Source organism: Meriones unguiculatus, chromosome 15 (assembly GCF_030254825.1).
Source record: "Meriones unguiculatus strain TT.TT164.6M chromosome 15, Bangor_MerUng_6.1, whole genome shotgun sequence".
NCBI classification, from domain to species: Eukaryota; Metazoa; Chordata; class Mammalia; order Rodentia; family Muridae; genus Meriones; species Meriones unguiculatus.
The window spans coordinates 76,288,527-76,312,433 of record NC_083362.1 but is presented as its reverse complement, the minus strand read 5'-3'; the positions used below and the strand labels follow the sequence as shown (position 1 = coordinate 76,312,433).

Below are 23,907 nucleotides of genomic sequence, written 5' to 3'. Positions count from 1 at the left end.
TAGTTTTTAGCTTCTTTAGGTCTGTAGATGGCTGTCTTATATTATATGGCTAATATCCACTTATTAGTGAATGTATATGCCAAGAGGATACTGTGTCCAATAAGCAGGACAGCAGTGACTGCACAGCGACCAACAGACCGAACTGTGGGCCCTAAAACACCAGTGATTGTATTTCTGGTGAGAGGAAACCCAAGATGTGGGAAGCAATCGGGTCCATTCTCAGGTCACCGACCATTCTCTTTTTAAATGAAAACAGTTCAAGTAAGCTATCACATTTACACCATGGTAGGTTCTTTTATGGAGGGAGTCTTGCCATGAAGGTTCTTTTCCTACTGTCTCAGTACAAACCAAGCAAGGTCTCTCCTGATTGTAGTAAGCTTCCTGACAAGCTCAGTTGTTTCACTTTTACCCTCTCCAAGAAATTAATAAACGTTAAAAAAAATTGATAAGATCTGATAATTTGACCTTGCCAAAAGCTGCAATTCTTTACATCTTGATTACAATTGACATACTGGATTTTATCACTTAAAAAAAAAAACCCTGCCAATATGACATCCACAAAATGAAATGACATTCCATTCTTTAACTTGTACCTCCTTTGTTGGTGGTGTTTTTGTTGCTGTTTGTTTTCAGTTGGCCTTGCCTTTGCTGGGAAGCTGAGGGTGACCTTGGACTCTAGATTCTCCTGCTTCCACCTCCAAGTGTGGGGATTGTAGTTGTGCACCACCACTCCTCGCTTAAGGTGATCTTCCCGTTTCACCCTCTTCGACGCCACTCACAACTGAGAGGTGAGGTGTCTTCTCAAGTCTGTCAAGCACCTCCATGGTCCTTCCCTGTGTTTCTTATGCCCCGCAAACCATTTAGGGCACAGAATAAGATGAAAGTTTCTAATCTACTTAACCAAATGACATGAACAGGGTAGCTCACAAAATCCTGAGGAAAACACAGCTTTTAAAAAAGAGCTACACATTCATATTTGATGTTCAAAAAAATGTTAAAGAAAACCGAATTTTGTGCCCATTTGACCACAATCAGCCTGTGAGTGGAGCACTCTGGTGAAGAGAGGAGGAATTCGTTTGTGGTAAGGATCTTTGTGGTACTTCATTGAGATTTTCTATGGTCAGTATCCACAGGAGACAGGTTGGCTACTCCAGTCAGACATGCATGAGAACATCTTTCCTCACACAACTGATTTTTCCCTTTGCTAAAGAAAAGAAATCAAGTCCCCTTTAGGCAAAAGCCTAAGCAGAAGTTCTAGCTGACACGGTGACTGTGTGTGATGTAAGCGCTTGTAACAGAACTGGCAGTGTTTACTCAAAGCGCAAGGATCTCCTTGACCCATCAGTCTGTTTCTAAACATTTATTTTAAGGATGAAAATAAGGAAGCACACTTCAGAGCATTATTTATACAAGTATAAACAAAAAAGATAAAACCCTTGCCTCTGGGACTTCTAAAAACTCTGTGGTCATTTAAAAAAATGATACATATTTTCTAACTTTTGTTTTTGAGATAGGGTTTCTCTGTGTAGCCTTGGTTGTCCTGGAACTCACTCAGTAGACCAGGCTGGCCTCATACTCAGAGATCCACCTGCCTTTGTCTCCTGAGTACTGAGATTAAAAGAATGTGCCGCCACCACCCATATATGCACATACCTGTGGTGGTTTGAATAACTTTGGCCACCACAGACTCATATGTTTGAATGCTTGGCCCAAAGGGCGTAAAACCGCTAGGATGTGTGGCCTTATTCGAGTAGGTGTGGTCTTGTTGTAGGAAGTGTGTCACTGTGTAGGCGGGCTCTGAGGTCATATATGCTCAAGCTATGCCCAGCACGGGCAGTCTCTGCTGCCTGCAGATCAAGATGTAGAATTCTCAATTCCTTCTCCAGCACCAAGTTTGCTTGGGTGCTGCCATGTTTCCCACCACGATGACAATGAACTGAACCTCTGAAACTGTAAGCCATCCCTAATTAAATGTTTGCCTTTATAAGAGTTGCCTTGGTCACGGTGTGTCTGTTCACAGCAATAAAACCTTAACTAAGACGGAAGCTGGTACCAGGGACTGGGGTATTGCTGTGATGGGCCTGACCATGCTTTTATTTGGAGGAATGTGGATTTTAGGACTTTGGATAAGGAAAGCTGTGGGATACTTTAAGTGGGGATTGATGGGCTATCTTAGTAGAAATATGGTAGATATTGGTGCTGAGGGTTATTTGAACTGTGGGGGCTTGGCTCAAGAGGTTTCAGAGGAGAATTTTAGTATTCAGAGGAGAAATTTAGTATGCTGCCTAGAGATCATTCTTGTGATATTTTGGTGAAGAATGTGACTGCTTTTTTCTGCTGTCCAAAAATCTGCCTGAGGCTAAGGTGGAGAGATTTAGATTAACTGCTTTGGGAAAGGAAATCTCAAAACAGCCTAGCACAGACTCTGTCATGTGGCTCCATCTTATGAAGAGTGTTCTGATAAAAAGGAACAAGTTGAACATGGAAAACTACAAAATGTACACATTGAGGAGAAAGGGGGCACCAAAAAGTAGAATTGAGCTAATTCCTATGTTCATGCTCCTACAGGATAGTTCAGTTGAATCAGCCAGCCAGAGTTCCGAAAGAACTAGAAAGGGTGAGCTTATTCAGCAGCAAGCCTTGAGACATTTACTCCTGGCTAATAAAAGCTACTTTTACATCAGCTTCTCTTTCCTATATAACCCAGACATTTCCAACATTCATTCTCTTGGTTTTTTGTTCTCTTGGCTCCCTCTTGGCCTCTTGGTCTCCTGTTCCTCTCTTGGTCTGCTTGCCCTCTCTTCTCTCTTCTCTTCTCTCTTCTGTTCTTACCCCCATCCCAACCAAATCATCCAGTTTAGTCTGGACTCTTCCAGATGCCTCTGGCTGTACTCTACCTCATATCTATAATAAACCCTTCTCCTCAACCATACCTAGGAACAGACATAACCTCATTTTTATTCAATGGGCAGTCTTGGGTAAGGTAGAGGGCTGGAGATAGAGACAGCAAGGGATCTTAGGGTCAGTGTGATGTTGGGCTTGGGACTGTTCTAGGACACACCAATGGCTTATTCTGGTTGGGGTCCAGCCCTTCAGCCTTCCGGGAGCACAGGAAACTGAAGCAGAAAGCACCACCAGTAAGTACAGGTGAGGCTTGCAGACTCATGTGAAATTTGCAGAGGTGGTCCCTTAGTTCCGAGAACCCAGACTGAAAAGGCGGAACAGGAAAGGGCTGTCATCCTGCAGAGGGAGGCCCTACTTGGGTTTTTGGTATCTGGGTTGAAACACTCAGCCAGCCTGGAAGTGGTGGCACACTTTAATCCGAGCACTTGAGAGGCAGAGGCAGGCAGATCTCTGAATCTGAGACCAGCCTGGTCTACAGAGTGAGTTCCAGGACAGCCAAAGCTACAAAGAAAAACCCTGTCTCAGAAAAAAAAAAAAAAGGAAGGAAGGAAGAAAGGGACGGACAGATGAAGGAAGAAAAGAGGGAGGAAGGAAAACAAACAACAGAAAAGGAAGAAAAACAAACAAAAAAAGGAAACAGCCAGCTGTGATCCCTCTAGAGACACCTCCAGCTCAGGAAGCCAGACTCCCCACCTTCATCCCTGCCAAGCTCAATCTCCGGTTTTCCACAGTTCTATAGGAAGGGGCAGCACAGGTTTATGAGCTCTCTCAGGGCCAGAGAGCTCAGTCTTCACAGGCAGGCTCTGCCATCATGCCCAGGGATATCCAAGTATGTGTTACAGCCCTATATGTACCTCAGTCATCCTAGTAAGTCTATGACCTCTGACCTCTGAGCGAGGACAACAGGGAGCAGAGGGGAGTGAGGTGGTAACCCTTCCTGGAGACTTGGCACCAGTGTTTTCTTCACGCCTGAGCAAAGACAGCTCTTTTCTTACAATAGCGTGCCTCCTGGCCTCCTTCATCACTCTGTATCCTCAAACCTCCTCCACATTCCTGAATATCTTCCACCCCAACTCCTGCTTCCCCGAAAGCTGACCCACTTAAGCCAAGAAAAAAAACAATTTTTTTCTTTCTTCTTCCCTCCACCCTCATCTCTTCTTTCTTGTCTAGATGGTAGCAGAGAGAAACATTATCAGCTCAGGAACAAGAAACATTATCTGGTCAGGAACACAGCAGCAGGAGAGGAACGCTGTCTATTTTTCTGAAAACGAGACAAAGTGAAAGCCAGGAACACGGGCCCTGGAATTTTCCGAGGACTCTCCCCCGAGACCCTCCCCACCACCCGCCTTCTTCATTGAGCCTCGCGTTTCCCAACAAGAATTCAAGCTGATGGGCTTTGATGAGAAGCAGGTTTTTGTTCCCTCTTATGCTGTCTCTGGAGCACTTCTGCCAGAGTTGTTTTCCCCTAGTTTTCATGGAGATTTGCAACTCGAGCCCATAACAGATTCAGCTGGCTGCAAGGAGCCAGCTGGCAGCAGGGAGACGCAGATTTGTCATGGGCAAACTGTCTCATCTCCAAATTCATGTGTTGAGGTCCCAGGATCTCAGATCCCGTTTAAAGGGCGGGTCTTCAAAGATGTAGTTAGGCCATTGGGTGGGCCCTGCCCCAGGACTGGAATCTGCAAGCCCCAGGGAGGAGCCAAGCCTGCTGACCCCTGGATGTGAGGCTCCCAGCCTGTAGAATGGAGAGGAAGCAAGCTTCCCCACAGCAGGTGCCTGCGGGGTCTGCAAAGCAGCATGAGGGAGTGTTTTAGGTCTGTCTGACGCAGAACGGAAGGAGGAAAGTTCTCCAAGGTGCCCATTTTAGTAGTTCCTGTTGTCACCACCAGTAACCACCCATCTTTTAGCCTCTGGGTGACAAAAAAGGACACATTGAGAGGTAGAAAGGTACACTGGGGGAGAGGAGACACAGCTGTAATTGTAGGGTCACAGGTCAAAGGTGAGTCCTCATGGCCAGAGTGCACAGACCGCTCATGAAGTGTTGAGACATGTCAAGGGCTGTCTTTGCAAATACTGAACCGTGTAAGGTCCACATTCATCCCTTGCTGGGTAGCAAGCCACTGGCTTGCCTCCCCACTGGCGGAGCTGGCATCTGACTTTATCCAGTCAGTTTGCTATCATTTGTATGTGCCAACTTTGCATTTGTGTGGGGGGGGGGGGGGGCAACAGATATGCACATGGAAGTCTCATTGGTCTGGGTTGGCTTGCTGGCCAGGTACCCAAGTCACCTGTTCCTTCCTTCCCAGCACAGGGATTACCAGTGGGCAACACCAGGCCTACTTGTTTTTGTTCTTTTTTATCATGTGATGGGATTATACTTGCATGGCACTTGACCAACTCAACCATCTCCTGTCCTTTTTTTTTTTTTTTTTATGTGGACCTCTGTATCTTTCTGTGCCTTGGATGGGATGAGCCTGTATAGAGTGCGGATATTATCACAAGAGCCTGTACTGACCATGAACAGCAGTCGCCACCTGCCCTGGACCTCTAGGAACTCCTGCCTGCCTCATGCCCTAACATCAGCAGTGATCAGGGAACAAGTTTCCTCAGCTTCTTGCCAGTGTGTTGGAGAAAGTCCTGCATGACATGTGGCCAGGCAGGAGGTGTGACTGGGGTGGGTTCAGGAAGAGGAATCATTTTGAGAGTCGCCTCTTTCAGGAACTTTCTAACACTTGTGAATAGATGCAGTGACGTTGGCAACCCCTTGGCCCGTCTAGGCTTACTCCCCTACGGAGTTCACTTTTCTGAACAGCTTTAAAAAGTGCTGTGCTGTAGGCCTTCTCGTGCTCACCACACAGCTGGGCTAGGAGAAACAGTAAGACCCACCTCACCTCCTTCTTTTCTCAAGACAGGGTTTCTTTGTGTAGTCCTGGCTGTCCAGAGCCAGAGAAAAGTGTCTCAGAGCTGGAGGGATGGCTTGGTTAAAAGCTCTTGCTGCTCTTGCAGAGAACTGGGTTCAGTTCCCAGCACCCACAGGGCAGCTCACAACCATCTGTGACCTCCAGAGAGCTGAAAGCTACTTCTGGCCTCCAATGGCATCAGGCATGCGCATGGTGCACATACATATGTGCAGGCCAAATGTTCATGCACATACACACACATTTTTTGACTTCTTTTTAAAAGTGTGTTTCACACTCAGAGGGCAGAGGTAGATGGATCTCTGTGAGTTCAAGGACTGGTCTACAGAGCTAGTTCCACAGAGCCAGTTCCAGGACAGCCAGGACTACACAAAGAAACCCTGTCTTGAGAAAAGAAGGGGGAGGGTGAGTCTTACTGCTTCTCCTAGCTCAGCTGCCAGTCTTTCCTTGGGAATCACACTTCCTGCCTGACTGTAAGGATGGGGCTTTTCTGACTGGCCACTTGGTCTTTCAGGAGAGCAAATACCATCCTTTGGATAAGGCAGATGGTGCACGCATGCCAGGTCATCTCCCCCATGGCTCCCAGAGATGAATTAGTTTTTCAAGTATACACAGCTACAACGGCCAGTTGGAATTTGACCATATCATCCTTCACCAGGAAGTGAGGTCCAGCAGCTGAGATGGTGACATCCAGATATGGACCTGAGTGCATTATTGTGTCTTGTGGGAGGCCTATTACATGAGCTTCCCACAGCATAATGTGGCTTAGGACAGGGACTAAGTGTGTAAACAAACCCAACATAGAGGTCACCTTGATTTCCTGTTTAAAAAAAATTCTGCATTTTTTCTCAATGAACTCCAAGTGATGAGAAACACTCCATGGATGTCATTCAAGGGAACAGTTGTCTTCTGTCATCTGGAGTTAATCTGAGAGTGGTCCTCCTGTGAGGCCACGGAGGGTGTCTCCTCTCTCTGCTCCCTTGTGGTCCCACGGGCCCTTATGCACATGTTAATTACGTACTCGGGATGAGTTCCTAGGAGAGAAATCACTTTGAACACACACTCCAGACTCTTGGTCTACACTTATGACTTGTCCTCAGGAGGATACCATTCATGCTCTTTTTGATGAATGGATCAAGATCCACTGGAGTCCCTAGAATGCTGATGTGCAAGGGGGCCCCGGGCTCACCACCTCCCTGCCCGCCCCTGCTTAGCTGCACAGAGGGCAGGCTTTGGTTTTCTGGAAACCCTGAGAGCTCATTCCCTGAGCAGCTCAGGGAAGGAATCACTAGGTCAGTGTCATCTCCCAAGCTGAGCTTCCTGGTTCTCTTGCTGCTTTTCCATTCTGTGACTTTCAGAGCCTCATTTTTCCCCTCCTTGTGGCTTTCCATGTCAAAGCCCTGGAAGGCAGGCTGGTTTCCAGTTCAAATCACAAATGAGTCCAATCTTGCTGTTCTTTGCCTTTTTCTTCTGTCCGTCCCTCCTCCTCTTCCTTCTTGCTTCCCCCCTTTCTCTCCCCGCTCTATTTTTTTTTTTTTTTTGAACAGGGGTCTCCTTGTAGCCTAGGCTGACCTCAAACGCACAGCAATCCTCCTACCTCAACAGCCCAAAGTGCTGATTCAAGCATGCACTGCCACAGCTCAATCTTATTTTTCAAATTAATGCTGTTACTGCTGTCTTGGCCGCCCAGGGATGAAAGGGCAGTGCTGAAGGGAACAGGAGGTCACACCCTGGCATTTCTTGGTATTCATGTATGCTGTGTATTGGGGTTTCCCAGGGAAGGTAGGATGACTGAAGCATCCTTTAGGGAAGGGGAGAAAGGGACATCAATTTACCCACATGTTGCTCAGTCACATGAATCTGTCACATGGTTCTGGCTTATGGTAGGTGTTCTTGATAGTCTTGAATTTATACTAAAAGCAGGGATTGTGCTGGTCAGTGGTGGTACACATCTTTAGTCCCAGCATTCAGGAGGCAGAGGCAGGTGGATCTCTATGAGTTTGAGGCCAGCCTGGTCTACAGAATGAGTTCCAGGATAGGCAGAGCTACACAGAGAAACCCTGTCTTGGAAAACCAAAGAAAGGAGGGGGTTGTGTAGTACAGGCCAAGGGCACAGAATCACTTGGGAACCCCTGAGCACACACGGGGGACCTTTGACTGAATATCACCTGGTCAGAGGCTCCGAGATAAACTTCCACCAGCAAAAGACAGGTCTGTAGGTGTGGCTTGGTTTTCTCCCACTCTCTGCCTCCCCATATGGATTATTAGAACACTTCCCCAGTTTAAGAATATTCTTTTAATCATAAACTATGCATCTACACACCCATCTGAGCAGTCTTGCTTGGAGGTCAGAATGCCCACAGTAATGATGAAGTACATTAGAGAACTGGCACTTAGAACTCTTGCAGAGGTAAGTAGAGGCATGCCCCTGTTCCCCGCTAGAGGCCTCCAGCTGGGACACATTCAGCTTAATGCAGAGCCACTCTGAAGTCCTGTGCTAACTAGGCTAGAGCAGGATGCAATGTGGGGCCTGCTTTGCTCTCAGCCCCTGATGCTGTTGCTGGACCAGGCCCATGATTCCCCAACCGCCCCCCCCCCCCATTGCCTGGGACACCTACACGATGCCCTCAGTGTGCTTGCTCCTCCAGACCACCAGTGCAGTCATAAGCAGCGTGACTGTGATGGGGAGCATGATGAAAGGGCAGAGAATGCTGTTGGGAGGGTCCTGCAGGGCCCTGCCAGAGATGGGGCAGTTGCTGAAGTAGTGATGGTGGACAGCAATGAAGAATTTGTCCAGCTCCGGATTGGGCCAGAAACAGCCAATCTCGTCTGCCACTTGCTTGGTGCAGAAAGTTAGCTCCCCGTAGCTCCTGTGGGTACAAAAAAAGGCTGTCAGGGGACCCAGCTGTGACTCAGCCTGTGTAGCTAGAGGCAAATCAGTCCTTTCCCTCCTCCTTGGATGCAAGGGGCTGACTTGCAGGCCCTAAAGGCAGAGCCCTGGCTCTAGCAGGGGAGGATCCTAGATAGTTCACAGCCAGTCCCAGAAGTCCAGCTATTTGGGGTGAGGTGCCAATTGTCTTAGGCCATAAGACTGGGGACCAAGCTGACAAGCCCTGTGCCCATCATTGCTCCTGTTGTCAGCCTACCAAAAGTTCCCACTGAGCTGGTCACCTACATGACTCTGTAACAAGTAGGCCAGGATCTGAGAGAGACATGCTTGCTTGCTTAGGCAAAGTCCTCTGACTTCTTTCATGCTTATTTACTTACTGGTTGGTTGGATGGTTGGTTGGTTGATTGGTTGATTTAGTGAGTGTGTGAGAGATATCATGTGTGTGTAACGCATGTAAATGTAAGAGGCTGACTTGCAAGAATTGATTCTCTCCCCACGATGTGGGTCCTAGGGATTGTACTCAGGTCTCCAGACTTGGCAGCATGGGTCTTTACCTCCTTGAACCCTCTTACCAGCTCTAAGCCTCCTGACTTCTGTGGAGACAGTCCATGGAGGAGCAGTGGAATCCATGACACCCAGTATGGCTTGGCGTGCAGCTGATAGGCATGGGTTGTCCATATGTGTGTATGTCGCTCCTTTTTTGTAAGTGCGTATAACACTCTAAGTGTGTGCTGTTCTCGGTGGCTGTGTGTGACCCTGTATATGTGTCAGTGACTGTGTACATATGACTCTGACCTACCTAGTGATCTAGTGATGGAAGGTGCTGTCATGATTGTTGGGTTGTTTTGTTTTGTTTTTGTTGTTGTTTTTTTGTCACCTTGACACAAGCTAGAGCTGTCTGGGCAGAGGAACCTCAGTTGAGAAAACACCTTCAGCCAGATTGCCTGTAGGCGGCCTGTGGAGCTTCTTGCCTGTAGGCGGCCTGTGGAGCTTCCTCTTGGTTCATGATTGACGTGGGCAGGCTCAGCCCACAGCGGGTGGAGAAAGGTGCCACCCCTGGCTAGGTGGTCCTGACTTGTATAAAGAAGCAGGCTGAGCAAGGCATAGAGAACACCAGTAAGCAATGTTCCCCTGTGGCCTCTGCTTCAGTTCCTGCCTTGATTTCCTGCTCTGCCCTCCCTCAGTGACAAGGGTGACCTGAGATCTGTAAGCTGAAATAAACTCCTTCCTCTCCAAATTGCTTCTGGTTATCACAGCCCTAGAAGCCCTAACTTACACAGGCACCGTCCATCAAGCTGAACTGCTTCCACCTTCATGAACTCTGGGCCTGCTGAGTGCCCATCAGCCAGCTGCCTGTTGACTGCTTCCACCTTCATGAGATCTGTGCCTGCTGAGTGCCCATCAGCAAGCTGCCTGTTGACTGCTTCCACCTTCATGAGCTCTGTGCCTACTGAGTGCCCATCAGCAAGCTGCCTGTTGACTGCTTCCACCTTCATGAGCTCTGGGCCTACTGAGTGCCCATCAGCAAGCTGCCTGTTGACTGCTTCCACCTTCATGAGATCTGTGCCTGCTGAGTGCCCATCAGCAAGCTGCCTGTTGACTGCTTCCACCTTCATGAGCTCTGTGCCTACTGAGTGCCCATCAGCAAGCTGCCTGTTGACTGCTTCCACCTTCATGAGCTCTGTGCCTACTGAGTGCCCATCAGCAAGCTGCCTGTTGACTGCTTCCACCTTCATGAGCTCTGGGCCTACTGAGTGCCCATCAGCAAGCTGCCTGCTGAACTGCTTCCACCTTCATGAGCTCTGGGCCTACTGAGTGCCCATCAGCAAGCTGCCTGTTGACTGCAGACAAGAGGCTGTCCTCTGCCTGCCCAGCCACTTCTTCCAGCTACGTGTATGCCATTTTCCCAATTGCTCATGGCCTTGGTAGTCTTGGAGGTGGGGAAGAGTCTATAGGCTGGAGACAACTAGGACAAGGGAGTCTTGTCTGTGCAGCTGAGCTGTGAGGAAGCCGTCATCCATGCTGGGTAAGACTTTCCAGCGTCCTGCTTTCAAGTCACTCATGTTTCTGCCAATAACCCCTCACTCACGCTCTGTAGGTGAACCAGATAGGTTAATTAGTTTCCCAGGGATGGGAATTGTGATGGGAATCTACTTTGGTTTGTCATTGGGACCTTATGAGGAGAGATTAGGGTCCCTGAGATGGGGCGTGGCTGGCACACCCTGCCCTCTACCTAGGGGCGGGGCTTTCCCTCTCCCAGAGGCCTTCACTGTATACTGCAGACATTTTGGTTCCTCTTGCCCTTCCCTCTCTCAGCCCTTCCTTTCCCCCATCCTCCTCTCTGTCTTTTTCTGTGTCTCTCCCCCTCCCTCGCTGCTCCCAATAAGTCTGCATTTATATAATATAGCTTTGTCTCACCATTAGCTCATTCGGATATTTAATCAATCAGCAACTCTTCATATCCCTCCCTCAGGGAAGGAATTTTATTGGTACAGTATTTGCAAAACTGACTGACTGATCCTGATAGATGAGACTGTTGTTCTCTGTATGACTCTTTGTGGGTATGAATGTGTGTGGTTGCTATTCTCCAGGTGTGATTATATGATTGTGTGTGTGTGTGTGTGTGTGTGTGTGTGTGACTCTCTGTATGGCTATGTGTGTGTATCCATGTGTCTGTGTCACTGAACTATAGGTCTCTCAACTGTGTAACAGCCAGGGTTGCAAATACTGTTGTTATAGGAGTGGAGGGGCCCTCGCCTGCCACCAGCAAGGCAAAAGGGAAGGAACACCTTATGTGCGCGCTCACATGTCTGTGAGACCCTGCGATACCACTGTTTTGGCTGCTTGGTTGAGTAAGGTAGTGATGACTGGGTTCAGGAAAGACCTGAATGTCACCTGGAATGAAGCCACGGGCACTTACTTCTTCCAGAGACAATGGAACGAGCAAGCCCATTCCAGGCCTTTCTGGGTGTCTTAGGACTCCCCGTCACCGTGGCATAGGGAGGCAAGGCTCCCTAGGGAGAGCCAGTGAAGGCTGGTTCTGAACAGCTTCTTGTTATGGACTTTCACTAAATGAAGTAGAACAAATCATTCCCAAGTGAACCCTGCCCTTGGCACTCTCCCGAGTACCTTCTGGGCTAGAACGTGGGAATCAAGTATCCCACGTTCTTGAAGCGGAAGAAAAAGACATGGGCTCCATCTGCCTCCCCAACTCACAAGCCTCCATACCTCTTCTCGATAGAAACCTGATGGCTGACCATAGGATTCAGGCCGGAAGGTCGTTACCAGGGGTTGGAGGCAGTGACTGTTCTAAGAAACCTATGGCCTTCTACATCTCCATAAATATCCCCACGACAATGGCTACAATAGCCATCATCCCCCGGGTATTCTTTCACGTGTGCCAGACTCGGGCCTGCAGATTCTGTGTGCAGCCTCATTTGCTCTGGGGTACTCTGGAATCCCAGACCTCATGGAAGAGGAATTGGAGCTATATAGGAGGATATGAGTGCTACAAGCTCACCAGGGTTTTCTCCATTTGGCTTCAGGGCCTAGATCTGGCTGAATGTTAGATTTTCCTTGTCTGGGCCCAATCTTACTTTCTGGGGGTTTAGAAACCTCAATGGGCCGCAAGGCCAGGGTTCCCAATGAGATCCAGCCCGTGGGGTTCCCAAGCTCCTCTCCAGTGAGCAAGCTCCCTCTGCTTCTGCGTATCCACAGCACAGGTGTGGTAAGTGGCAGGATGGAATAGGTGCCCATCAGGACTGTCACTAGGTCTCAGATGTGCATGCTTAGGAGAACTATGCAGAGCAAGCAGGCCTGGGAACTACCTGTAACAGGGGCACATGTGGCTAAGCAAGCATCATGAGGCCAGAGGCAGGCATGAGTCTCATTTGAGTCTACACAATGCCCCCTAAATACAATCTTGCATAAATATCGCCCCTCATGAGGTACACATGCCTGGGGAGTCCAGAGGATCTAACATCCAGGAGACACTTTTCTCCAAATATGAGCAAACCGAAATGTCATTACCAGATTGTGAATCAGGATAGGGGTCTAGATCAATGGCAGAGGGGACCCTTCGTCATTCCTAACATGGCAACAAAAAAGAAAATAAGGTGGACTGTAGCTGGGGAGGTGGCTCAGTAGGTAAAGTCCTGCTGTGCAAGCATGAGGGCATGAGTTGAGATTCCCAGTATTCACATAAAGGCAGGGTAGTCAGGCAGATCCTGGATGCCCAGTGGCTAGGCCAGCCAGGGTAGCTGGAACTGGAATCTCAGGTTCCCTGAGAGAGCTTGTCTCAAAAAATGGAGTGGAGAATGAGGGAAGAAAATACTTGGTACTGACCTCTGGCCTCCACTTGTGCACACATAGGAACATGTATCCACATGTGGACACATGCATATGTCAAACACACACACACACACACACACACACACACACACACACACACACACACGGGAGGGGGAAGTTGGGGAAGAGAGAAAATAAGGTGATTCACTGCTGTTTCCAGTTAGAGTCTACAAGTGGTAAGTTCTCACTGAACAACGATAAAACCTCACACTTGTTGGGATCTAGCAGAGCTGGGCTGCAGAGCTGAGTCACCTGAGTTTCATGAGGGAGCACTGAACTCTGGCCAAGCAGAGGAGGAAGAGGATGCTACCCAGAGAAAGTGAGGGACCAGTTCCCCACTTTCCCCACCAGGTAGCAACTGACAGCAGCCAAACATGAGCCTCTATAAAATTGCCAGGGCCTGAAACTCTGGCAGGGCTGCTGACTGCCCAGTTTCCCAAGAGGAAAGTTCCACTGGGTGCTGATGATCAGGATGGGAAGGGCAGGGGACAGGCACAGCACACCACACATTTCCCAAGGTCTCCTGGAACAGCAGCAGCCCTTACCCTCCTGTTGTGGGCCTAGCACCCTGCACCATGCCCCGACAGAGGTTTTTCTAAGATGGGGGTAGTCTGGAGACTCTGTAAAGTCCCTCCCTCCCCAAGATTATCTAAGCTATAGTACCCACCGAGGAGACTCAGCCCAGGCCAGGTCAGCCAAGCTGTCTAGAAGTCACTGACCTGTTAAGCTGCCTCTGAGTCAAGCAGTGAGCTCCAAGGTCAAGGCCTTTCTGAGTCATAATCACCTACGCTTGGGTGGGCTTTTGGTAGTGCAGCTGCCTTTGAGTCATCTATGCTCTTGAAGTACCCCTTCCGTATGTAACCCCAACAAACTTCTCCCCTTCCATGTTGGACTTTGGAGATGGCCGTTCTTTGGTCTGTCCTTGTTTTCCTTTCTGAGGTGAGCAGACGTTTATGTAGTGTCTTCTTTGTTAGAGTTTTATCATTGTGACTGTGGCAACTCTTGTAAAGAAAAACATTCAATTGGGGCTGGATTACAGTTTCAGAGGTTTAGTCCATTATCAGCATGGCAGGAAGCATGACAGTGTGCAGACATGGAGCTGGAAAAGGAGCAGAGAGCTCTACATCTTGATCTGCAGGCAGCAGAAGGCGCTCCGTGTCACACTGGGCATAGCTTGAATATAGGAGTCCCCAAAGCCTGCCTCCACAGTGATACATTTCCTCCAACATTTCTAGACTGTGACTACAGCACTGTGGTATAGTGATCTTTGGAGTTGGCACTAACCTCTGGCAGGTGGGGCCTTGTGGGATCTTCTCAGGCCTGAGCCCAGCCCACCAGCCTCTCTGGCTTTCTTTCTGGCGATGGCAGCACCTGCTTCTGGACATACCCCAACATTGCTGTTTGCCACCGGTCCCTCACCAGAACCTCCAACATTGTGCCTTTGGGTATCATTGTGGCAAGGCAAGACAAGACAAGGGCTTTACAATGATGATAATGATGGCAGTAACAGGTCCAGCAAGAAAGGAAGGGACTGTACATAAGCAGATGGGGGACTTCAGCAGCTGGAAGCTTAGGGAGTCAAAGGTGTGGTGTGGAAGCAAAAGAAGCAGAATTGAGGGTCCCAGGCCAGCCTAGAATACATACTGAGACTCTGTTTCCAAACAGGGCAAGGGATGAAACAGGAAGAAGAAGAGGAAGTGGAGAAGAAGTAGAAGGAAGAAGCCGTGGCAAGAATGATTACTGGGATTAAAGAGCATCAAAGATCATACTTTTGAACACTTGCTGCTTTTTCAGAGAACTGGAATTCAATTCCCATCACCCACATGGTGCTTTACAACCATCATTTACTACGTCACCGAGAGTGCATGTGGCGCACAAACAAACAGGCACAACAGTCGTGCATAAAATAAAATGAATAAATCTAATTTTTAAAAGACCATTCTTTTGCTGAGCAGCCCAGCAGGGGGCTGCATGGCTGGAGGAGGAGTCGGTGAGAAGGAGGACAAACTGAAAGACAAAGAGGAAAAAGAAGGGAGGGCATTGCAGAGGGATCCAAGAGCTACGGGCAAATCATACCATTGTGTATGACAAACTCCAACTTGTCAAACAGTCCCAGAGGTGGGAAGGAATGTAGCAAAGGAGGTATTTGATATGATAATGGCCTGAGACTTGCCCCAGATTAATGAAAGACATTAAATTAAAAAACCTCAAGGTCAGAAGGACCCAAGCAGGGTTAAAGGCAAAGCAACAATCAATAAATACACAGAGATTATCAAACATGCATCAAAGCCTGAGTGCCGAGAAAGAGTCTCAGTCATAAAAACACACAGAGGAACAGGAATTCCTATAGGAATTAATGACTTCTTTCCAGAGACAGACAAGCCAGGGACACCCCGGGCCAAGGAAGTCACATTGCTGGCAGCCCAGAAGCCAACACTCAACAAATACATCCTTTAAATATGGGGATAAAATAAAGCCTTAAAACAACAACAAAAGCAGTTGAGAGAGTTTGCAGACATGTGCTTTAAAGAAGGTTAAAGAAAGCTCTTCAACTAGAAGATTGAAGGAGGACTTTGGATCCATACCAAAAAGAAAAATAAGTGAAAAGCCCAAAAGTGGCGGCAAAGGAATTAAAAATATCTTTTCTTACTTTAATTTAGAAAGTGTATAAATAGAGCAAAGGCCACATATTAGCCCTGAGGAGACCCCCAGGGCATCTGAGAGGCTTTGTTGACAAATGTCGGGGCTTTGCCAAATCCAGGCATTCCTCCACCAGCGCGTCATGTGGCATCTAAAACACTCGGGCCAGTTTGTTTCCCAACCCCCGCCACCCCCAGCTGCCTCTGTGTCAGGCACCCTGACCAGGGCCTCTCCCAGACCACATCAGAGCTAATGTGGACGAGACATGGAGAGGACGCGAGAGGCCTGCCCACACTGCTCCCTGGCACTGGGCTCTTTCCGAGGAAGCAGAAGATTCATGGTTCAGTTTAACAACAACAACAAAAACACAAGTGCAAAAAGCCACAGGAAGTTGAGACAGCCAGGATCTCATCAGGAAAGACTTCGATATAGCAGTTATTACGTATGTCTTGTTTAAAGTCAAAGGCCACATTTGGAACCGATGTTGGTCAACTGGACGCTAGTGGTGTAGACTGTCCTGATTCACCCAAACCCAGAGACGGTTTTGGCCACTGCAGCCTGCGGATGTCACTGGCAGGAAGTGCCGTCTCTTTCTCAGCTGCCCAGAATGGTTAGGAGTCCCTGATTCTGGAAACCAGGTCACCACAGACTGCTCTAAGGCTGCATGGGGCTGAGCGTGCAACCTGCTATTCTGGGGCCAGGACTCTTTCCTTGATACGTGAGCCTTCTAGATCGAAGCCACCTATGTCTAAAAATATCTGCAGCCTGGGGATGGCTGCCCATTGCATCCCGTTTGTTTATGCAGAAGTGACATCGGAGGCTTTCAGTGACAATTGTGCGTGCTCTCTCAGTGAGGATAAGATAAAAGAATTCCCCTTGGAGGGCAGACATGCCTCTGCTAAAAGAACACAGAGATGGCCAGAGAACTCAAAATAGTTACGAAGCATGCTCTGGCTGTAACTCCCTAATTCTCATCTCTCATGTAACTGAATAATTATCCTTTTTTGGCTAGGGCTTGCTATTCTGAGGCCCTAAGCAAACTTGGCTTGGAATGTTCCTGAACACTACAGTGGAAGCTTTCCAGACCTCTGGTCTTGAGTCATGGCTGTGGGCTCCACAGTTCATGGTCACTGACTTGCTGCCCACTAGTGCACACAACCAGTCTACTCCTCTAGGGACACTTTGAGGTTGCAGTTGTCAGCCTTCTGGCCCTACTGCCCCTAACACCAACTATCTGAACCTGTGTCCTGGCACCCATCACTTGGGTTTGAGTACCTGCATCACCCTTTCTCTCAAGTAACCTTAAGGACTTCATCTCGCATGCCCCTGTGTCGGTAGCCTCGCCTTCAAAGGAAGAGCAGCCCTTTCCCCAGGTGGCTGGATGGATCTAAGTGACGTCAACGGCCTGACAGAACGGGCACTTCAACACCACAAGTTTTCTTTTCCCTGACAGCCACTAGTGAAAGACTCTGTGTATGCTTTATGTCCTATAAACTCTTGACAAAGCTTACTGACAAGGAGCATCTCATTCCTCAGAAACTCCCAGGAGAAACCCTTGAGATTTGGTTCACTGTCTTGGCACTTGCCTTTGCCTCCATTCCCCAGTCCAGTCACAGCCCAGAGGCTCCAGCATCTTCTGACACTGGTGAGACAGGGTGCTCTCTATACGGTCCAGCCCCCAGCTGACCCACTTGGGGCCAGCCTCAAGAGGCTGGAGAGATGCCAGCTGACACGGGTTGATGGAGAGGTTGTGGGAGTCTGCAGACATGCAGACAGGGAGGCCCTTGGTTGATTGACTGCACATTGCTTCTGCAGATAGAAATGCTTAGCCTCACTTATTCGGAAATGAAGGAAGCCAGGACTGGAGGGACACCTGTAATCAACACTCAAGAGGTCAAGAACGGAGGGTCACAAATTCCAATCCATAGGAATACGTAGGTATAGCCTCCCTTAAGGAAAAAAGAAAAGTCAGGAGGCATGGGTTCTACCCAGAATTACATAAACTGATCCTTGCTGTGCATGCCTGCAATCCCAGCACTTGGGAAATGCAGGCAGGAGGATCATCCTTGGCTACATACTGAGTTTGAGGCTAGCTTGGACTACATTAAGACCCTATTTCAAAACAAAACAAAATGTATGAAATGAGGAAAAAGGCAGCAAGAGGAAGTGTAGGCCGAAGCCACGAAAAGCAGAAACCAGCACACTGCAAAGACAACTCTCAGAATTCTAGGGTGCAGCAGGTACAGCTCTATGTGGAGATGCTGATACAGAAAATGAGCAGGTTCACATGGCAGCCTGCAGTGCTGGAGCAGGGTCCCTGCAGGAGGGCCCATCCCTCCAGCCTTCTTCCCAACACAGGGGCAGTAGGCTGTGGTTTTCTGCACTTAGTATACATTATTTTTATGGTTGTACAGAAGTTTATTTTAGGAAGAAAACTGCAGCAGAGGCCATTGCATTTCTAACCAGTGCCTCACATCTGGGACAGCAGGAGGTGGGCAGTGGCTACCACACGGGACGGTCTCCTTCCTGCTTCCTGAAGCAGGGGGTCTCTGCAGCTTCCTGGGCATTGCAGGGACTAGGGATGCCTGGGGTGGGGGCAGAGTGGGGCACTGTCGGTAGGAGGGGAGCTGTGGCTGCCCCTTCTCCATAAAACTCCTCCCTCCTTGTCTGTCTCCACCACACAGGAGCTCTATCTCCATGCCTGTGCCTCCCAAGCTAAGGCATGCTGGCTCCTGGGTGGTCACAACCAACTGTTAAGACCCTCACTCACAACAGGGCTCTTTGCACATCTCCGCTCTGCTTTCCCCACTCTCATCGCTGAGACTGCCAGCAAAAGCCTAATCGTACTTAGCCTGCTCAGAACAGTCACCTTGACAGTAGAGGGGAACAAAACCAGAGGGTCAGGCAGGCAGGAGAGCAGGCGTGGAGCTGACCAGGGCAGACACCACAGTGCAGAGCAGAGACCTTTGCAGCACCATGGCCTGCAAATCCCAGTCTGTGTGTGTGTGTGTGTGTGTGTGTGTGTGTGTGTCTGTCTGTCTGTCTGTGTTGGGGTTTGATAAACATACACACCTTCTCATCTTCATCAGGGAGGAGGCCTTAGCATGCCTCCAAAGTTTAGCCCAAAAATAATGCAAATGAATACAAAATAATAAGAGACCTTGTGACTCTACAAGAACCAACAATCTTGACAAAAGTCTCCAGATCCATATTAGGCATCAGAGGAAAAAAGCCAACAAATTCCCAAAGTGAAAGTCATAAGGCTGTATTTCAGTGGCTGCAATGTTAAAAACTGAAATTCTAGCAGAGAAAAAAGGGATAATTTTAAAGAAAGTAGTCCATAGACATGAAAGGTGCAAGTAGTTCCAGGGTCACCCGAGAGTGAACTCAAACATTCAATTAGAGGCAGTCATGGAAATAAGGCCACACTACGTGCATATAAAAGTTAACGAAATCAGCTCCAAAATAAATCCTGAGAAAAATGTACCATTGTAAATTATGATTATGATACAAATACAAAAGTAAACAAAAAGCCCAAGCGTCAACACAGCACCCCTGTAATCCCAGTACTTGGAAGGCTGAGGCAGGGGCATCACTGAGAGCTGGGGGTCAGCCTGGGCTACCCAGTGAGTTCAAGGCCACACGGGCCATAGGTGTCGTGACCTTGGATAAAAGAAAATTGTCAAGTGGGTATCCAAATCAAGACCTGTAGAAAGGGCTTGTGAGATGGTTCAGGGGGTGAAAGGCTCTGGCTGTGCAAACCTGGCAACATGAATCGGGTTCCTGGCAGAAAGGTGGAAGGAGAGATCAATGACACAAGGCTGTCCTCTGACCACCACGTGTATGCTGTGGCACTTGTCCTCCCCCTCCTCCACCATTCACACACGTGTGTGTGTGTGTGTGTGTGTGTGTGTGTGTGTGCGCGCGTATGTGCGTGCACGCGCATTTATAACTATTAAAAACCACTAAAAACTAACTTAATGATGCATTAAAACAGGAGCCAGGCTGTGGTGGCACAGGCCTTTAATCCCAGCACTGAGGAGGCAGAGGCAGGAGGATGTCTGTGAGTTTGCGGTCAGCCTGGTCTACAGAGCAAGTTCCAGGACAGCCAGGGCTACACAAAGAAACCCTGTCTTGAAACAACAACAACCAAACCAGAAAAATAAACAAACAAAACAAAACAACAACAACAAAAAAAAAAAACCCTCCAATAACAGGGATAAGAAAATTTGAAAGCTGATTTTTTTTTTTTGTCTTTTGAGACAGGGTTTCTCTGTGTAGCCTTGGCTGTCCTATTCTCTCTTCGTAGACCAGGCTCACAGAGATCCTCCTGCCTCTGCCTCCCAGGGCACTGGGATTACAGGCATGTGCCACCACATCCAGCTCAAACACGGATTCTCTAACACAGCTGTAATAGTTAGGCGTGGTGGCGCACACTTTTAGTCCCAGCGCTTGGGAAGTGGGGGGTGTGGGGGGTTTTGGGGGGGAGCAGGCGGATCTCCGAGTTCCACAGCAGCCTGGTCTACAGAGGGCGTTCCAGGACAGGGAGTTCCTGAGAATAAGCAAGCTACACAGAGAAACCCGATCTCAAAAAACCAAACCAAACAAACAACAACAATTTAAAAAAGCTACAGCAAAACAGGAATGACTGAAGAGTCTCTGTGGGTGGGAGGAGAGTAGAAAACAACAAATGAAAACCAACAATAGGATGAGTAGGTAAATTAGAGAGAGCATCAGGTTCACGTGTAAACAATATTCAGTGGGCTGGGTATGGTGGCACACACCTGTCAGCCCAGCACTCCAGAGCAAGTGGACCTCTGCAAGTGTGAAGCTGGTCTGTCTATGTTGTGAGACCTTGTCTCAAAAAATAAAGAAAGAAAAAGAGAAAGAAAAGAAAAGGAAAGAAGGAAGGAAGAAAGGAAGAGGGAAGAGGTGCAGAAGGGAGCCCCAAAGTGCCCCAAACCTTCATCTAGCTGTACAGAACACAGTCAAGGACTGCTTTAAATCTGTCGTAAAATCATACTTCAACATGTCAAGCGGGAAAATTTGATGTTGAGAAGCTTTTGATAAAACTCATTTAACCTCCTCCTCCTTTTTCTCCTTATTATTACATTGAGACAGAGTCTTGTTATGTAGTCCAGGCTGGCGTCAAATTCATGATCCTCCTGCCTAGGCTTGTACCACCATCCCAGCCAACACTTACTTCTGAGACCTCCTCTCTCCATGAAGAGGCCCTTTCCCTTAGCAAGTACCTGCTCCATCATGGTGTCTGGAGTCATTCCATCAGTCAGGAAGAGGCTGATCCTTTTGAAGCACTTGGGCTCGGCTGCCTTCTGGATGGATGGTGGCTTCTGCCCTTGGTGGCAGAGCTCTACCCAGGACCCCCCAAAATAGCCAGCAGGGACTATTCTTCAGTGGGCAGAGGATGCTTCCCTGATTGCAGAAAGTCCTGACTTCCTCAGTCCAGCATGGTCAGGCGTGGAGGGAATAGCCAGCCCCTGACCCCCGGGGCAGCGAGTCTATGCAGAAGGTTTCTGCTCCGGTGTGGGAGAACACAGCCCATCCAGTTTACTGGTGGTGTTCAGACAAGCCAGGGAGCTGCCCAGTGCTATAGGAGTTAGGGAAAAATGGGGCACTTTTTCCTAGAGTCTGGGCAGATGTATGAGGAAGTCTTGCTAATTGTTGGGTTAAAGCACTTCCACACTCTCCCAGGCTAGGGAAATGCATGCTAAGCCAGTGGGCTCTAGCCAGCTGTGTCTTTCTGAGTCACACACAGTGGCTGGTCCGCTAGGCCATGCAGTGGGAGGAGGGGGGGAGGATGACACTCTACAGGTGATCCTCCTGAGCTGGGCTACAAGGGGAAGTTGAGGAGTAAGAGGCCCCTGTGCTCTGCCAGCCTGAGCATTCCACCCACCATGTGATGGTAGATGAATATTTTAAGATGGTGTTGCCCAGAACTGCATAAAATGATTTTCTGACAAGGGAGCAAAGGCATTTCCCAGGCAGTACAAGGGTGTTGTCCAAGACATGGCAGCATGGATGAGGTTGCCAAGACCCTGAGCTCAGTACCCAGCAACAGCACTACCAGCTTAGCGCAGAACCTCTGCAGTCTGCAGCCACTTCCCGGGTACACTGGCCAAGCACTGCTGGGCACCTCTACTTTCTCGAAACCCAAAACAGGAACAATGCATGAGATAAGGAACTCTGGGAGGGTTCCAGTGGCAAGAGAGAGACTCCCCGCTGAGTCATGGGTACCTCCACCCAATTTCTGCCACCACACAGAGGCCCAGTGGACAACGATGAAACGGGATCTGAGATTCCCGTGCCCACCAGAGGGCTCCACTCTGGCCTTCAGGTCTGGGCAGAAGAGAAGAAAGATCTGAAGGCAGGGGTGGGGTGGGAGACATCAGGGGCATATTCCTCGGCGGAACAGTCAGACCCACCCCTGCTGTCTGCCAGCTCTGCCTGTGGGACACGTTGTTTGGAGAAGGGTGTCCCTCTTCCTCAAAGGGTGCTTGGGCTTGCTCAGTTATCAGTTTGCCGTCCTCACCTCTTCAAGTGACATCATCTGTGTGACTGCTGAGCTGTGCTAAAATGGCCGTTCCTGCCTGCTCATCTGGAATGATGGCCTCAGGCTAAATGGCAGGTCACTGAACAGAGCCTGTGAGGGCCCCCACTGTCCCACAGAGAAAAGTGCCCAGCCAAGGGCACTGCTAATGATCCCGAGATCCTGCGTTTTGCTCATACATTTCTAGGTGTTGAGACACCACTCGTAGGGGAGTGTAGCACATTGATGCCACACATTAGCTCTGAGCCCAGGCCTAGGCTCCTCTGGCTAAAGGGCAGTTGTAGCTCAGACACTTACTCCTCCCCTGGGCCTTGATGCCCTCCCAGGCTTCCTCAGCCAAGTCCAACCTACAGAGAATCGGGTGTAGGGGGAAAGGACAAAAGGGGCTATGCAGGCTCCAAGGCAACAGGGATTTGAAACAAAGCGGATACCAGAACCCCAGAGGGCTGCTGAGGCCCAGGCAGGCCTAGCCAAGTCCCCACTATTCGGGACGGGTGGACTTCTCATGATAACTAGAGGCAGGTGAAATGGAGCTCACTTAGGCGGGGTGACGGTCTCATACCCTCATAGCTCGCTTGCTCGCACACCATATTCCTGAGATGGCTGAAGTCTTGCCTTTCAGAGGGCAGGAAACCTTGGTACCTACTCTCATGGTGGGCTCACTTCTCCACCCAGCCTTGGGACAGTAAGTTCCTTTTACAGACCAGGGTACTTGGTGAGGAGACCTCTGGAGAGGTCACGGAGGGCCAGTGCAGAGCTGGACGTGCCGGATGCTGTTTTTCCTTTTACCCATGCGGCTGCTTCCTCTGTGCCCCGAGAAACCTCTTCTGTCCTGGCACCTTATCCCCCTCTTCAGCCCAGGGAGGAGTCTGGGCACCTCTGCCCAGGCTGGAAGGAAGAGAAGCTTCTAAATCCATCAGCGGCCCCCCATGCAGCTGGCTCTGGCACAGATGCAGCCCATCGATGCCAAACCAGCTCCCCATGGAGAGGCCCTACCAGGAGGGTGGGCACGATGCCACCTTTGAGAACAGGCCTGATCAGGAACCAGCTCCTGGGGCTGTGAGATGAGGCAGCGTTAACATTCAGCAAGCGTCCAAGGCAAAGTCACAGATTTCTTTCCCAGCATTGGCATCGGGGTCTGGGCAAGGAAGGGGTTGTTTTATGTCAGTGAGCCCAGCCCTGGGGGCTGAGGACACAGGGTGCAGTGGCTGATGACTGAGCTTCTGTGGCTGGGAACATGTGTCTCCCCTGTGGCTTGAGTTCAGTTACCAGAGCATTCCTAGAACCCCCCTGCCCCCCCATTGGGGACCCTCTGTCTAGAAAACAGAAGCTGAGTCCAGCTGAGTGGGGGTAGGGAGCAGGGGACTCAGGCAGGGTGAGGCCCAACAGCTCCCACACTCTTGGGGACATGCATGTGTCCAAGCCTGGGATTAGGCGTGACAGCCGGGGATGCTATATTTGGATGCTGCCATCCAGGGCTGTTGTCCTTATGAAGCACGCAATGGTGGCTGGAAGGAGGGGGCTGTCTCCTCCAGTCTACCCTCTGTCCAAGCTTCCAGGCAGCCATCCAAAGTTTGGCTCTCCCCATGCCTTTCTTCCCGAGAAAGCCTGCAGCCAGGGGACTTCCTGGGACTATC

General features: G+C 49.4%; 1 protein-coding gene across 1 annotated transcript in view; it reads right to left on the bottom strand.

The window, feature by feature from the left end:
* Positions 1–8,095: 8,095 nt before the first annotated feature.
* Ramp1 (receptor activity modifying protein 1) overlaps positions 8,096–23,907 on the bottom strand; it is a 42,103-nt gene continuing 26,291 nt past the window's right edge. Inside the window, exon 3 of the mRNA XM_021646900.2 lies at positions 8,096–8,692. Within this exon, the coding sequence (XP_021502575.2) occupies positions 8,437–8,692 (256 nt within the window). The 3' untranslated portion in view covers positions 8,096–8,436. The remainder of the gene's footprint in view (positions 8,693–23,907) is intronic.